Source organism: Manduca sexta, chromosome 24 (genome assembly GCF_014839805.1).
Source record: "Manduca sexta isolate Smith_Timp_Sample1 chromosome 24, JHU_Msex_v1.0, whole genome shotgun sequence".
NCBI lineage: Eukaryota > Metazoa > Arthropoda > Insecta > Lepidoptera > Sphingidae > Manduca > Manduca sexta.
In genome coordinates this window covers 3728161-3745532 of record NC_051138.1, presented here as the reverse complement: position 1 = coordinate 3745532, position 17372 = coordinate 3728161, and the positions used below count along the sequence as shown (strand labels likewise).

Below are 17372 nucleotides of genomic sequence, written 5' to 3'. Positions count from 1 at the left end.
TCTAGACGTGTCGTTTTCATAAGTAAACTGTGTGAAAATGTGAGTCAATTACTCACCTCCTTTTGAGATTATAAATAAACTTTCTAGCCCTGCTCTGGAACTAATAGATAGAATACACGCTTGGGTAAATAACTTATCTCTTATAACGTTACTTTTACAATATACTTTTTTAAGTAGATGATAATGGAACAACGTTTGGTATATTATGTAGGTACCTTAAATGTCCATTTACGATTTAGGGAATCGTATATTATGGCTTTGGCTATGTCCATCATCACTTATCTTTGTCCTGACTGTAACAACTTCCATTAAAATATGAACAATATTAAGTTCTTCTTAACATACTTATTCGTATCGTACGTTTTAATGTTTACAACCGTAACTCGCGCGCTGCTATGCTTGGGACAAATAGCTTAAGGCCATTTGCTCGAGAAAGGGCCTTAAATATATCTGACGTACGTCAATTTGTAAATCGAAGGATATGTTTAACAATACTATTGTAATTTTTCTCTTTTCTGTGTATCATGTACTACAGTTTATACCTTAACCTGATTTTGAAAAGAGCAACACCAGAGTTTCTTGCGCGTTCGTCTCTGGTGAGAATTGCTTTCCGAACTAGTGGTAGAGTTAATTTTAACGGAATCTAAATAATGTATAACATTTTACAGGTTCAAATAAATTATTTCATTTCATATAATTCCAGCGCAAATGTATTTCGTGCTAGAGGTATACTAACATTACCTAGATTATAATAAAAAAAATACCGCACCAAGCTCTTTCACCACACTCCTATCCACTCATGGCACATTTCATATTGCCTCACAACGCTCACTACTTCAATAAACAAACTACTGATTAAACGGTTTAAAACACTTTTTAATTGCGTAAAAAGAAACGCACTGTATAAGGAAAGATGGCCTATAATTACGTCGCAGGCGGATACGTTCTAAGTTGTTCACCGGGTTTTTATCAACTCCGGATCCTCTTTATGCCGCGTATCCATTCACACACTTGACAATTATACTAATTGTGTGGTTTATTGTTGCAATTTCATTAGTATGATTACTATGATAAAAGCTAACGCGGTGGATATGTCGGCAGCTAAAGTAATAAGCGCATGTTGGTTAAAGTAGGTGTAAAATTATAATCGTATTGGGTTTTAGTTTTTTATGGATGTGTTTGTTTAACAAAATTGCATTCGATCTGGGCTGAAATATGCTCAGTGTTAAGCTTGTTTTCGTAATAAAGGTCTTTTATTTTTTTCGTTTTGTTATCACTTCTGCGATATAAGTAAAGATTTTAATAAAAACTATGCTACCTTTACGCACTTTCGTAGACATTAAATCCTCATAAGCCATTTAACTGGTAATAAAATTCAATCAAATTAACTGAATGGTTCAGATCAATGCTAGATTTATCACAAAAACACTGGTCGGTACTGTTATTCTAACTATTATAACCATTAAGACTAAACAACTTTACTTATTATATGTATCGTATAAAGAGCATTAGGTAGGTTTTAGATTTTTCAACTATTAAGTTATTAAATAAATACACATGCAATGTACTACGAACAAATTTACGTTTTGCTAATTCGTTATTATAGCTAAATACCTTATAAACTTACATAAAAATATAAAACTCTGGTCGTACGATTGGTCAGGAATCTTCTTATAATCACTTTGGAATTTGTTTTGTTTTGGAACGTTACCTACAATGTTTTATAAACAAACATCACCAAGCCTCCATCTTCACAAGACTAACATTCATCAATGTCCACATACGATAGAAAGAATAGAATTCTTATAAAATTATCTCCACAGCAGAGACGATGGCGCCGTTAAAACAAAAAGAACAAATTAAAATTTATGATACCTTTCATTCGCATTTAGGCTGCGAAAGTAAAAAAAAAATTAATGAAAAATAACACGTTCAATGATTAAAGTAATTGCATGATAGAATTAAGGAATAATATAACAGTTGAATGTTCGTAGCTTTCTTTCTCTCTGACAATGTATAGACATAAATATCATTTACTTCGTAATAAGTAGATAAATATGCTCTACTAAAGATTTGTATCATGTTTATATTATTATAATAGGGGACCGTCCTGTGTTTGATTTTATACATTATTCTACATGTAATGGTTAATAATACGAAAAAGAAACCCTTCTGCGAAAACTGCATTAAAATTGGTTAAAAAATGAGCCAGTAATTCATATTTCAAATATTACTATGTGCCGCAGTGGGCGCGAAGTGGGAATGTCGCTTCATCCCTTTCTTTCGCCCGCGTCGTAATGCCAAATGACGTCACACGTGGGTATTGCGCCTCTTTTCTGTTTCTTGTTACTGACCCCTTCTACCGAAATGAAAAGACTTATAACTTGTTAATTTTTTACCGGATTTAAATAATTATTTCTGTGTTATAATTTATATAACGTAAATATTTGATAATAATAAAGAACAAAAATGAGTCCGGTCCCCTATTTAACATATCGATCGATTCGAAGTGAGTAGAAGACTATTGGCGTAATTCCACGGCATAACATAATGGTTGACTAAATTCTCATAGCCATTCTTTCAATATCTCCTCGACACACATAGACGAGAGAATTTTTATTTAACTTATAGCTATGAAACAAATTGTTACGCAATTAAAATTCGACAAGCGACTAAAACAATTATTTTATTGTTTTAGAATTCCGCAATCACCATTTTTATGTAGCAAAAGAACTCACTGCGGTCGTTTCTCGATTTCATGAGCCATTATTTATAAATATTCGTGTATCCATAAGAAAACTCCGCACAAATTCTAAATATACCTAAACCATAATCAATATTTTATAATTATTTAAAAAAACAAAAGCAGACGTTTCAGAATTCCTATTATGTATTTTACTTAACGTGGCTTTAAGATTTTAATTTCTTGTTCTAAATAATAAGAAAAGGTATTTTTATGAGCAGTCAGTGTTACTTTTATTTCAGTCAAAGAGATGTAAATATTATAATGCCCAATACTGCTATCTGAATGCAATTAATAGAAAAACCAAATAAAAATATCCGGATTGCCTAAAATGCTTGGATAAAATTTTCACAGAAAGTGAACAGTTCTACGAGTATAGCCGACTCATTGCACGAATAAAGCTCTGTAAGCAAACCAAAATTACAAAACACATTTAAATTAATTTATCCCTGCCTGTAATACCCAATAGATTACCTGATATATAGCCTACTATGTTGTCTACCATGTAAAGTTACAATTTGCATGTATGAACTAACTGACCTAATATCATTATATTAATAAGATAATGTTTAACCTTTAACGTATATTGTGCGTATCATCAAAAACTAAGACAGCGGCTTTATGCGAAAACGGAAGTTCTTATCTTATTAGGGTCAATCTTATTAAAAGCTTATTTATTCTGCCACCTAGGTGGCCAGAAAATATTATAATATAATATATGCTAAGTAATTAATATTTATAGTTGAAGTTAAATTCTCTGTTATCGTTATATTGAGAATGACAATAACTGACAGCAATTTAGGTAAAAAAAAAACAAAATTATAGGTTATTGTTATGAGTTATTCCGTCATAACATTGCCTTTTTTTATTTGTCTTAGAAATAGAGGGGTCTAAAATTATTCTTTTAATGATTCTAAGCTCTACATTTTTGCCAAATATGTTTGATGTTGGTTGGAATTTGTTCGAAATCAACAACCAGCGTCCATACAAAAAGCGGACATGTCCTTACAATATGCAATAAAAACAAAATAAATAGTAGATCGAACGAATTACAAGTTTCATACAAAATAAAAAGGCGAAATTAAAACTCTATCCATTAAAGCAATCGAGTGCTTCTCACGGCATCGCCTGGATTCTCACCGGAGTACATTTTTATTCCTACTCGCTTCCTATCCGCATTATAAGCACTTTTTATAAATTAGTATTGTGAAACCTACATCCGTTTTGTATCTCCGATTACCTATTGTGGGTACTGCTAGACACTTCCTCTTAATATTTTTAATAGCTCCATGAATGCCATTAATATGATGCCTTAACAATTTATCATACTGAACCTATGGTCTTGTATCATTAACTCGTATCTTTTTATCTTTACCGAATCTACCTACCTACTAAATTCTTCATAAATTTCTTTTCTCAAGATTTACAAAGTTTGTGTCCGTAAGCATATAGATCAATATCAAAGTACACCTTTCCCTTAGTAGCATTCTAGAACACCTCAATATACTATAACGGACAAATCCTAAACAATATAAACTGTTTAGGTTGGAATCCCGGGTAGGGAAAAATATATTTCTGCTCAGTATCAACCTGAAATCTGGAATTTGAAACCGATATGGCGACAAACTCGCCACCTATCACATCATGGGACGAAATAAACAGTCCAAAAGTGGATGTTCTAGTTGTACCTTTGCCTACCCCCTCGAGGTGTATGCCTTTGTAGGCATTTTACTGTAATTTTCACAATAGTGTACTGCATATAAATGGCAAACAAATTTGAAGGAAATTTGGCCAACGTTCTCACTTGAAGCGGAACGAACAAGTGTGTTGGTAAGGTACAGCAGAAATGAGTTCAACTCAGCTGCCGAAACGAGAGAAAGCCTCCACCCTCCGTTAAACACATGAATATTTCAAATATTAACACTTTGTTTAAACAGTATAAGTGACGTAGTTTGTTAATTTATTTTAAAAAAATATGTAGAAATTAAATAGTTAAAAAGCTTTATGGGACGCATTTGGAATAAATGAATAATAGTTACTGCCAAATAATATATTAATATCATCCTAAACGCTGTATTCAATAATATATAAACAGTACCTACATGTTTCTAAAGTTCAAATGAAATTAGATGCTGATTCAAATGACAATTTGAAACTAACTGCACTAATTATTACCGGCGGCGAATAAGGCTGAAAAATCTTTATTCTTTCGGCTATAAAACAAAGTTCATCAATCTCGATGACTGATGGCTGAGGTCAGTCGCCGATATGTCAACAATATAGCCCACAATAGTCATTGGCCTTCGCACACGTTGCGCTGGCTGCCCCCTTTGTTTCAGAGTCGCGACTGAGCGACAAGTGCTATCTGCTCTACTACCATCTCAAACTGTATATGTGAAATTACCTAAATTAAAAAATGTAGTATATAATGCCAAGTAGAAATGACGCATTACCTAGAAAGAAAACAAGAGAAATGATTTCCCGGCTTTTACACGAAACACAACACCAAAGCTCGTTTTACTTTGCATCGGTGTAGGTATCCGTAAATTACTTGCTATGGCCCAATTATATCATGCAAACAAGTTTGGCAACGGCAAGACACTACAAATAGCTATTGGTAAAAACTCTACTATACTACAAAGTCCAGTCACCCTACTGTCATTAAAACATATAACCTAACATTGTTTTAAAATGCGTATATAGAAAAATGAAGCAACTTGTGCTGCGTGCTATACGTAAATTGCTACTGCGTAATGTACGTAAATTAAATGATTTGCAAACTTGATGGAGTAATGTAGTCTACGGTTTTATCAACATTGCCCATCACATTATTTGCAATAATAGTTAGTATATAGAATATAGGTCTTGCCTTTTATTTTATGCCATAATTTCTGGTTGAAAACATTTTTTTTTTTAATTACAGCATGTATTAATTTAATTCCTATATTCATCCTTGCGTGATGGTCAACAGCCCTTGTCACCGAAAATACGTCAACGACATCACGCTTCACGCATCCGGCGGGAAGCACGAGGTCAAATAATTGTTTTAAAACTTTATGTAATTGACAAAAACAATTGTTTCACAAAAATTGCGTGTGAACGAACCACGTAATAATTTGTTCATATTTAAAATAATTGTGTTTGGTGTAACATCGTTTCTCACTGTTGTGATGTAATATGAGAAGCAACGGTAACAATTCATTAGATTTTAAATTTAAATAGATAATTAGAATAAAAATTAATTTTAGGCAATATTTAGCAAGATTACCTACTCTTCTATTTTTAATGGCGTATATTCGTCGTCTTTGTTTTACATTTCATTATTGTAACTACAAGTGAACGATAGCGCGCAATTTAAATAATTAAAATGATTGATGACTTAACCGATTAATTCTAGTTAACATAATTTCGAATTCACCGAAGTTATGATGTATCGGTTCAAATCATGATTTAAGCCATTGTTTTGTTACGTTATAATGCAGCCCAATTATAATTATACCTGATTATCTAAAAGATACATCTCATTAGGCAAGATTATGTGCTAACGTTCTTGCTTGGTTAGTAAACAATGCAACACGGCCGATGCGCTGGCAAATGCTCGGTTTATGCTGACATGCGCTAGTTCCCGGCTAAGCAATAACCCACTGACATAAGAAGCTTTACTAACGATAGAGAAAAGTTTCTACTCTTTTTATAACACTTATCTTAAGGAACGCATTAATAACAAGCTGGCTAAGAAGCCGTATCAGTTAATGCACTTTAGTAATAGTTAGCAACAGCATTAGGGTGTTTAGCTAAAATCATTTGGGTGTATCTATTCGAAACAAATATAATTTGTGTAGACTGGTATTTTTAGCTATTTGATAATTTTGGCGACAACTACTTTGGCCTGACGAGGTAAATAAAAACCAGCTTTGAGTGCACTTTTCCTTTTTCATTTTTAAATTTATATTGTTAGTACAGAAATGAGTTTTATATTTTATCAAAACAAAGTTTTTTTATTTTCCTGGTCAGGCATTATATACAATGAAGATTGTAGTCTTCTAGTAAAACTATTTCTATATTTTAGAATCCAAGTGCGTATTTTACTTTACCCTCTGCTTAGTTACCGAATCGGTTGTTGTTCATTACTTTATTCAAAGTGATTTCGTAAGACGTAAAATGTATATCTCGTGACTCGTCAAACTGTAATTTATACAATACTTGTTAAATCAAAAGAACTACAAAAGCACAGTAGAAACTTGCTATGCAAATTGAGTGTATTGCATATTCATATAATAACTAACAAGTATGAAATCTTTAACGCCTCATAGAAAATGAAAACTCCATTTGCAAAAGCGAAACTTGCAACACAAATAAACCCCATTTCATAGACATATTACCAAACTGACACTTCTTTCGTTACAGGTGCACGCGAAACCATCACGTACAACAGATTAATTCGAGGTGACGGTGACACTTTCTCCAAAGCGCACGCGCCATCTTCTCACGGTGAAACCGTGCGAAGAAAATCCTGAGGAAAATGCTCTTTGTCTCAACAGATAATAAGGTCCAATGCGTCAGGTGACTGAGAACCATGAGAGCAAGAACGCCGCCTCGAGCCCGGTTAAAATCGGGATACCTCGTGGTCTTTCTGTTAGCAGCTGTCTCTGCTAATAGACCACCACGATTCCTCATTGATGGCCAGTCGGAGATAGTGGTGAGGTTGAAAGAGGGAGCTGAAACGCCCGTCGGTTAGTTAATCTTGTTATATATAACATTGTAGGCACGTTAGTTATTGGGTTAATCTGCATGCACTGACAGCATCGTATGTGTTCTAGAACAGTTTATGTAATAAGATGAAAGTAGAGGATAAATAGCAAGTAATATATACACTACTTTTGTACGGACGGTTTTGCTAAGAATTTCATAACATAGCCAATGATAGGTACCAAACCGTTATCCAAGAAATTTGTAAATATGTACATAATTTTAAAATGTATTTTAGAGGTTTTCTCGTAGAGGTCATCTCTTGTAGGTAATTAGAATTAGTCTGTTTTAGTGTTTATAACTAAAATAAACTCTACGGACAGATTATTCTTACTAATCATATTATAACTAAGAGAAATGGTGTCTTAATTTAAGTAATAAAGAACAATGATATCTACAACACAACATCGCGTAAGAATATTAAGATTAATAAATTTTGATTGTAAAATATTTTAACCGAATATGTAATGATGTAACTCTTCTCTATTTATTACTATAAACGAAAATAAAAACAATTCAAGACGTTTAAGAACATCAACATAATCAACCAAATCCAGTATTTACGTAATAGAATTGAAACTAAATACTCAAACCTCGATAATTACCAAACCCATACAATCCGGTAAAGTTCTTGAAATATCAGGACTGACAACCGGAAATTGTCCATAGGGTGGTGCAACGGTGTTGCCACGACAACTGGCACTAACAAAGGGAAGCCTTACGAGCCCTCCGCTCGTCCACTAATCGCGTATTATTTAACGATTATTCATAAGTCGCGGCTGGAACACAGTTTACATACAAGCATTTTGTATATTATTGTTATTATTAACTTTGCGGAGGTGGTGCAAAGTATTTCTAAACTAACTATAACTAACTTATAGCTGGAGGCAAGCCTCTTTTGACAGGTGCGCCAGGAATTCTTTGGGTCTATGTACAGAAGTGGACTTTAAATGGCTGCTGATGGTAGCATGGAATATGCTGCATTACAGGGTTTGCGCATTAAGATAGGGAACATGCTTAATTGAGATACCGATAGATCAATGACCTTTAGCGGTAATCTAATATTATAATAAATCGTTATAAAAACTTTACGATCTCATAATAACTCGCATCCTAATCTAAGCCTTTCCTTATTATGAATATTATTATTTTCTAGTAGAAATCTTTGTTATTTATCCGTAAAAATGTATTGCATCGTAAATATGTATTCAACATCAAATCGTTTGAGGTGAATCATCGGGCATTGGTGACTCACGAATCTGAAACTAGTGGACGAACAATAAATACGAGTAGGTATATAAATAAAACTTTATATTATATTTTGTGCTGATTAGTTTTATTATATAATTTTAAATGATTGTCGACACTTTCACGAGTTATGTATTGTAAATACCTATAAGGATTTAGATGATGAAGAACATACAACTTTATAAAGCAATTAGGTGTTGCAACTACTGTTTTCAGTAGCAGGCGAAGTTGCAGTTAATACGTTAATTACAAAAAAATTAAATTCACAGGATTGCGTGATTTGCTCACTAATTGAAAAATCAATAAACGGGTTCAGAATAAAGAGTTGTGAGCGTGGAATTATTCAATTTTAAACTTTATATTAGTGTGGGTACTTTACACTTTTGGTTATGATCTATATAAAGGGTTCTTTTTTCTTTACATTCAACAAATAAAATATACTAATTACATTATGAAGATTACTTTTAGGGGCATAATAACAAACGTATAACGTACAGTTTATTTCCATGAATTTTGCTCTACATTAACAGTAAAAATTTAATTACAGGTAGCCTAATTTACCGGCTAAGGGGCGTTGACCCCGACGGAGATACGCTACAGTTTGGAATAAGGGACCAGCTGGGCAGTGATATATTAAGATTAGAAGCCATTTCATCCAACGAAGCTAACATTTATTTAGTTAAGGAATTAGATAGAGAGGTAAACGTCTGTTTTAAAATAGCTACATGCTCCACATTAACTGAGAGTAAGCGCTTTAGCTGATAAATGTATAAAAACAAGTGCGTATTAGCTAGTATTGATACAATTAATAATACTTTATCGGGTTTATTATGCTATGAGAGCAAATTTTTCCCATAGTACTCAATACAAAAATCTTATAGAAGAATAATTGTCTCATTTAATAATCCTACTTTATCTTTTTAGACACGAGATGAATATTCATTTGTATTAACTTTAACTGATGGAAATTTGGGAGACGGGAACTTCATCACTCAAAGCTTTCTGTTGTTAGTTGAAGATGTAAACGACAACGAACCTATATTTAAACCTTATCCCTCCGCAATCACCGTGAAAGAAGGTGCACCACCGGGCATATTGACGACTGTTGAAGCTACAGATCTTGATGAAGGCGCTTATGGACAAGTATAAAGAAATTTTAATCCATATAATGACTTACGTTGTGAAATACTGCTGTATTTTTCTAAATATATTTTGCACAATATTAAACATAAAATATCATATCATAACTTTTTTTTAGTAAGGTTCCTTAAACAAATCCGTTTAGTTTACTTCTTTGTCCTTACCAAAATTTACAAAGCTAAAAAGTCGTCAAACGTCAATGTCAATAATGACATCAAAACAATAACAAAGTTTACGAAAATTATTTATTTTATTTTGTGAGTTATTGCCGCTATTTTTAATGAGAATTGTACACATTCCAATACATTTTAGGTATTATATCATTTACAAGAACTAGACGGAGACGTTGAAAATTTCTCTGTGCAAACTGTTAATGGAAAAGGTGTTGTTCGATTGACAAATCAATTAGATTATGAGCGTAAATCCTTGTACCAGTTAAAGATTTTAGCAGTGGACCGTGCTAATCAAGGCCGAGTAAATACTGGCACTGCAGCTATATTAATAAAGGTACAGGACGTAGAAGACCAACCACCGGAGTTTGTTGTCGTGAGCCCAGTGACTCGTATAAGCGAGGATGCGCCTGTCGGGACGTCAGTACTTCAAGGTAGCACTGCTCATTTTACAGTTTATAAAGATTAATATAATCGTTAATTTATTAATATTTTATTAAATAGTTTATATAACCTAACTTATAAAATTCCTGCCAGATTTTGACCAAAACTTATATAAACAACATTACAATGTAAATATCATATAACTACCTAATTATACAAGTTTAAACATTCTTCTTTATACACATGGACAGTCAGTTTTTTTACGGTGTTTTTGATTGTCTCCTAACATTGCAATAATATTATATATTTCAGTGCGAGCAATTGATGGAGACCGAGGCATCAACAATCGCATTTCCTATAGTATTATATCAGGTGGTGAAGAGCATTTTGACATTGACAGCAGCTCGGGAGTGGTGTATACGGTCAATGATTTGGACAGAGAGGACCCCAATAACAGCAATGGAGCTTATATACTTGAAATATTGGTAATGTATAATAATTATAATAAATCAATTAAAAATGATACAATTTAAATGTATAAAGATAGAGATACAATAACTTTTATCAGTAACTTACACACTATTTATGAAATATTATGATATATTAGTATATATAAATATTATATTGATGCTTGAGAGGCAATCATATCGAAGCAACAAATATATGAAAAATGTGTTGTAAACACATTTGGTATTACCAGATTTTTCTGTTGTTTGGTCTAGGTTTTGTAATTCTAGGATAATTTTTATATTATTAGTTTTTTTTTATAAAGTATATAGTTTAATTGTTATGAACTTTTTCATAAAATCAAAACTGAAGCACTCTACTCAAAAGTTCACTGATTTCACTTAGATATAATTGCCATTCAAGCATCAATATCACATTAATTTTACCAACTATCTATATTGTAAAGGCAACTGAAGAATCACACACCGTTACACCACTGCCAACCGCTACCACGGAAGTAACAATCATAGTTACAGATGTGAATGACGAAACACCAACCTTCCGCAGTAAAAGATATGTGGGTGAAGTACTTGAGAATGCACAGCAAAACACACCAATCACATTCCTTCAGGATGGTATTCCAGAAGTGTTTGATTATGACCAGGTAATTATGTGTTGTTTTAAAACTAATGAATTAATTAATTTTCATTTTAGAGTTGATTGTCAGTAATTATAGTTAGTCCATTGAAAAGTTTCATTTGGGGTTGCGTTTTTTAGAGGACGCAATTTTATTTTTTTGAAGTTTAGGGGGGTCTGTGTAAAGCTAAAACCAAGTTTGTGTTTGTGTTTGCTTCAACAGAATATTATCAGCTATTCTTACAATAGAAGAGGTTAGAAATAATAATAATAATAGCAGGCAGATGTTCTTTTGTTCCCTAATGGTCCCTTGGGTATTTGGGTATTAATGAGAGTACAAAGAAAAGTATTATGAACCTTATAAACACACATTCTGATTATGTTGCAATGGATATTGCTTAACATTGAATTTATTAACATTTTCGCTTATAACTTTTTATTTATAGTTCTACGACAAAAAGTTACTGAACCAAAGTTATAGAGAATTTAATTTGCAACAAAAAATGTTTATACATTTTTTTTGTCAGATAAATAGTTTAAGAGATACATCGTAAAAACCATTTCAACCCCTATTTTCAAGATGGCGGTCGTGGGACAAGGGTGGCGATCCCACAAACTTGGTTTTAGCTATACACTGACCCCCCCTACACTTCAAAAAAATAAAATTGCGTCCTCTAAAAAACGCAAGGTAAGGCCTAAAAAATGTAACATTTCAATGGACTAAGTATTACAAAGTGAAAATTAACAAGACCAATATCTATTTATTTTCGAAACCTTATCTATTTTTTAGTATTATACATCTATTTTTAATGAGCGCAATGCACATATATCTAATCATATAATAATATAATTAAATAAATTGTGTTTTATTAAATAAAATTACGTTACTGTTTTTGTAGGGTAAAAATGGTACATTCGAGCTATACCTGAGCGGTGATAATGGTGTGTTTGATGTAACACCATTCAAAGGTATCAATGAGGCTTCATTCCTAATAAGAGTCAATGATGCCTCATTCCTGGATTATGAGAAAGTTACTGTAATGAACTTCAGTCTAGTCGCCAAAGAAATTGTTACCAAAGATCCCAAAATGAGGTGAGTTATAAACAGCTTGGCATAATGTTGGAGACATTATAATATCTCTTTATACACTACAAGATTTTAATTATAGAAACCGTACCAAAAATTCTTTTTTTTTATTCCAGTGTTGTACCAATTATGTTACACATTAGAGATGAGAATGACAACTTCCCAGAGTTTACGGAATCATTGTACACAGTGTCTATACCAGAGAACAGTGGTGTTGGCACAACGGTAGCATGGGTGCAAGCCTTAGATGATGACTCTGATAACTACGGCACGAGGGGCATTCGATACACCAGCCTTGGAGGAAGTGTAGCTAATCAGTAAGTATATTTGTGATATTTTAAGATAAAACGTTGTTTTTCCTCAGCTTTCATACTACCATTCTGAATATAATATGATTCCAATCGCTTTTCTCGATCTATCTGGAAAATTTACCAATCAAAAAAATGTTGTTTTTGACATGCTTACAAATGAGTTACTTTGATTGATTTCACTCTCGAAATCTGATTGAAGATCGAGATCGGGATTGTTTGTTGTAAACAGCTGATAGCCAAAATTAGATGTGATCTTGGTAGGGTAAGGGGTTTAGGTAATTCTCCATTACGAGTCACCTTCAAGTAGTATCTTAGACCCTAGGTCAAATAAGTGCCATCTTTACAAGAATCAAGAAGAGAATAGATTACAGGCAGCCCTCGTACTTACGGCATGTTAGGTTCTCGAAATACGCGACGTAAGTCGAGGACTGCCTGTATAACTATTTATTAAGTACTATTTGAAACATCAATTAATTATATATCTGACTACTATACTTATATTTACAGCTTAAACCTGAACCCAATATCAGGAGTGATAACAGTAAAGCAAGCGGGCGGTGACTTCTTCGACCGAGAGTTAGTACAGCGTCATTACCTTACCGTTGAGGCGAGGGATGATCTCGGCAAAGGCAACCGCAATACAGCCCAACTAATAATAAACATTGAAGATGTGAATGACAATGCACCAATGTTCTTGGCTAATAAATATGAAGCCAGATTGTTGGAGAATGAAAAGGAATTTGAAACGCCTTTGGTGTTGGAAGCAAGGGATATTGACTTGAATGGTAACTTTGGGAAATTTGTTTAAAGACATATGAGAGGCTATCCTCCGTTGTAAACGAAATGTAATTCAGTCTGACTTAATAATCTGGAAACAACATAAATGACTGACAAGATTCATTGACAAAGAATAATCTTGACTATATTTTATGCAGAAAAAGGTCCATTAAGTACTTAAAGAGATACACTTTTGAAATAACTATGATTTGAATACTATCCACAAATACATTTTGCTTATATAAGGTGTTCTTGCTTCCAGGTACAAAGAACAGTCATATAGAATACACAATCGTGGGGGGAGATTATAAAAACAATTTCACGATAGATCCCAACCTCGGCATCGTGACTCCAGTCATTGGACTTGACTTTGAACAAATACCAGGCGACAACACCAACATACGGCCAATACATTTAACTGTAAGTGTTGTACTATTCTAGACAGGTTCCCATTATAGGAGCAACTAATGGATAGGAATGAGCGCGAAATAAAAAAAAATGAAAAAAAAATGCGATTATTTTAAATATTTTGGTAATTTATTTTTTGTTTGTGATTTAATATTGTAGTCATTATGGTGTAGTTTCTACAATTATATAGGTAATAAAAATATGTATTGAATTTTGTTATTTAATTTAGTTCGGTACAAAACCGTTTGTTTTACTAAAAGAAGGATATCTAAATTCTTAACCTATCTAGAAAACGATGTTATGTTCTACAATTATTTGTATTCATAGTTATTTTCAGTATAATACACTCACACCTTTAATACCCGAAAGTGCGGGCAGAGATTGCACCCAATATACGCCATGTGTATTCCGTTTCATGATGTGATAGGAGGCGAGCCTATTCCGGGCTCAAATTTCAGACTCCAAGCTGATTCAAAGTAGAAAACCCCAAAATCACTTTCTCCAACCCGGGAATCGAATTCGAGTCCTCGGCGCTGCAGTCTTACCATAATATAACGCCACCGAGGCGCTCAATGTAAATGCTATTATATTTAAAACGAGCTGACCCGGTGAACATCGTACCGCCATATTTTTTCTTCTGTCTCATTCGTACACTCAATTTCTGAGATTTTTAAATATTTGCTATTATTTTTTTATTTATTTTTTTCATACAAACTTTGTCCTGACAATAACGAAAACATAAAACATTTATCCAATTTGGTGGTCTTTTGGAAGTTATGCTCGTACAAACATTTCGGTGATTCAATTTTATTTATTATTGTTTTATACTATGTAGTGACTAGCGACCCGCCCCGGCTTCGCACGGGTGCAATATTTCTCCACTATTTAATGGATGTTATTATACATATAAACCTTCCTCTTGAATCACTCTATCTATTAAAAAACACCGCATCAAAATCCATTGCGTAGTTTTAAAGATTTAAGCATACAAAGGTAGGGACAGAGAAAGCGACTTTGTTTTATACTATGTAGTAAAGCCCAAAACCTAACTAAATATTCGCAGGTACGAGCCCGGGACTTCGGCGAGCCGCCGCTATCATCAACGGTTCCTGTGACGATATACGTCCAAGACGTGAACGACCACGCGCCCATGTTCACGCAGATGGTGTACAAGCGGTCCATACCGGAGGACATGCCCGGAGGGACCAGCGTGTTAGAGGTGATGCGTTGTCCGTAGTTTTACACGTTCGATATTGACCGTCAATCAAGATTCCTTTTTGGTATAATACGGGTCTGTTAAATTGACCCCACTACATCTGATGGTATGTGGGGTGGAGTTCAGATAGTGTCGACTAACGAGAGACGATTATCTATATGGCTTGTGCATACTACTTTGTGTTTTGTAATAATAATTACATAAAAATTATTAAGTTGGTGCTTTTTTAATAATAATTAATATCTAGTATTTTTATTAGTTAATAATAAAGCTATTATTGCGTATCGCTTAAAGAATTTTCATAAACTCGTAATTCATGAAAAGATGTATGAAAAATGAATAAAAAATGAATAAAAATAAATTGCTTAGACTCCAGGATTTTGTAATCAAGAGAGAAAAAAGTAAAACCACGCGCGCCGATATAATCATTGCAATATCAACCCTATATTGATCTTATTAAGTTTAAATTTCAATCGCAATCGAATTCAATCTCTTAACCACTCAAAACTGAAATCTATCTACCAGAGTTAAAGACGAATATTGTTCGCAGGTGAAAGCCCGCGACGCGGATGGCTCGTCTCCCAACAACAGGATAGTGTACCGCATACAGCGCGGCGCGAGCGATAAGTTCGTCATAGACTCGCGCACCGGAGTGGTGTCCGTCGCAAACGGATCTACTCTGGACCCTGACAAGACTAATCCGAAGAGCAACCGGTACACACTTACTGTGGTGAGCTCAGTTATATATATGAAAATAATTTTATTGTTTACTAATTTATGCTCGAGACTCCGCCCGCGTGAAGCAGTTTTTCCAGGACAAAAATTGAAGTCTATACTTAAAGTTAGACCTCTAGCAATGCGTCAGTGAAAACTGTATCCAATACCTTGCACTACTTTTTGCGTGATGCGTGTACAAAAATACAGATAAAAATTCTAAAACTGTTGTTTTAGCTTCTGTTACTCTAATAATGACCCTTTTTTTGTGTTAGGTTGCGTTAGACGGTGGTATAGGCGACCACCAACTAAGTGCAGCAGTTCTGGTCAACATTAGCATCGTTGATGTGAACAATAAACCGCCAGTTCTCGTCGAACCCGCCCCCGTTACTGTACGAGAAAATATACAGGTACGCATAAACTTATATATGTACTAGCTATTGCCCGCGGCTCCGCCCGCGTTATAAAGTTTTTCAGGCTAAAGTTTTCTGTTATAAAAGTAATAGTTTCCCGGGAGCCTATGTTCTTCCCAGGGTCTCAAACTGTCTCCGTACCAAATTTCATCTTAATACGTTGGGTAGTTTTTGAGTTTAACACGTTCAGGCAGACAGATGCAGCGGGGGACTTTGTTTTATAATATATTTTTTAGAACTTTTTAAGAGGGAAAATCGCGTCATACATCATTGTTGCATAACTTTAAGCGTTTACGCAACGGAAGCTCTCAAAACTAATAAATTGTCCCCGTTTTTGCAACATGTTTCATTGCTGCTCCGCTCCTATTGGTCATAGCGTGATGATATACAGCCTATAGCACTCCACAAATAAAGGGCTATCCAACACAAAACTAATTTTTCAGTTCAAACTGGTAGTTCCCGAGATTAGCCATTACTGCTCTGCTTCTATTCGTCATAGCGTGATGATATATAACTTAGAGCACTCTACAAAGGGCTATTCAACACAAAAAAAAAAAAATCAGTTCGAATCGGTAGTTCCTGAGATTAGCAGTGGCTAGGAGCGGAGCAGTAGTGACTGCTCCGTTCCTATTGGGTATAGCGTGATGATATATAGCCTATAGCACTCCACGAACAAAGGGCTATCCAACGCAAAAATATTTTTTCAGTTTGGACCGGTAGTTCCTGAGATTAGCCATTACTGCTCCGCTCCTATTGGGTATAGCGTGATGATATATAGCCTATAGCACTCCACGAACAAAGGGCTATCCAACGCAAAAATATTTTTTCAGTTTGGACCGGTAGATCCTGAGATTAGCCATTACTGCTCCGCTCCTATTGGGTATAGCGTGATGATATATAGCCTATAGCACTCCACGAACAAAGGGCTA

The 17372-nt window shown here is 34.1% G+C and overlaps 1 protein-coding gene across 1 annotated transcript in view; it reads left to right on the top strand.

The window, feature by feature from the left end:
• LOC115440585 (cadherin-23) overlaps positions 1-17372 on the top strand; it is a 40816-nt gene that overhangs the window by 6236 nt on the left and 17208 nt on the right. Inside the window, exons 2-14 of the mRNA XM_030164955.1 lie at positions 7151-7476; positions 9288-9439; positions 9665-9883; positions 10193-10484; positions 10747-10919; positions 11348-11545; positions 12417-12610; positions 12721-12921; positions 13423-13700; positions 13955-14112; positions 15164-15319; positions 15867-16046; positions 16306-16440. Coding sequence (XP_030020815.1) covers positions 7320-7476; positions 9288-9439; positions 9665-9883; positions 10193-10484; positions 10747-10919; positions 11348-11545; positions 12417-12610; positions 12721-12921; positions 13423-13700; positions 13955-14112; positions 15164-15319; positions 15867-16046; positions 16306-16440 — 2493 coding nt within the window. The 5' untranslated portion in view covers positions 7151-7319. The remainder of the gene's footprint in view (positions 1-7150; positions 7477-9287; positions 9440-9664; positions 9884-10192; positions 10485-10746; positions 10920-11347; positions 11546-12416; positions 12611-12720; positions 12922-13422; positions 13701-13954; positions 14113-15163; positions 15320-15866; positions 16047-16305; positions 16441-17372) is intronic.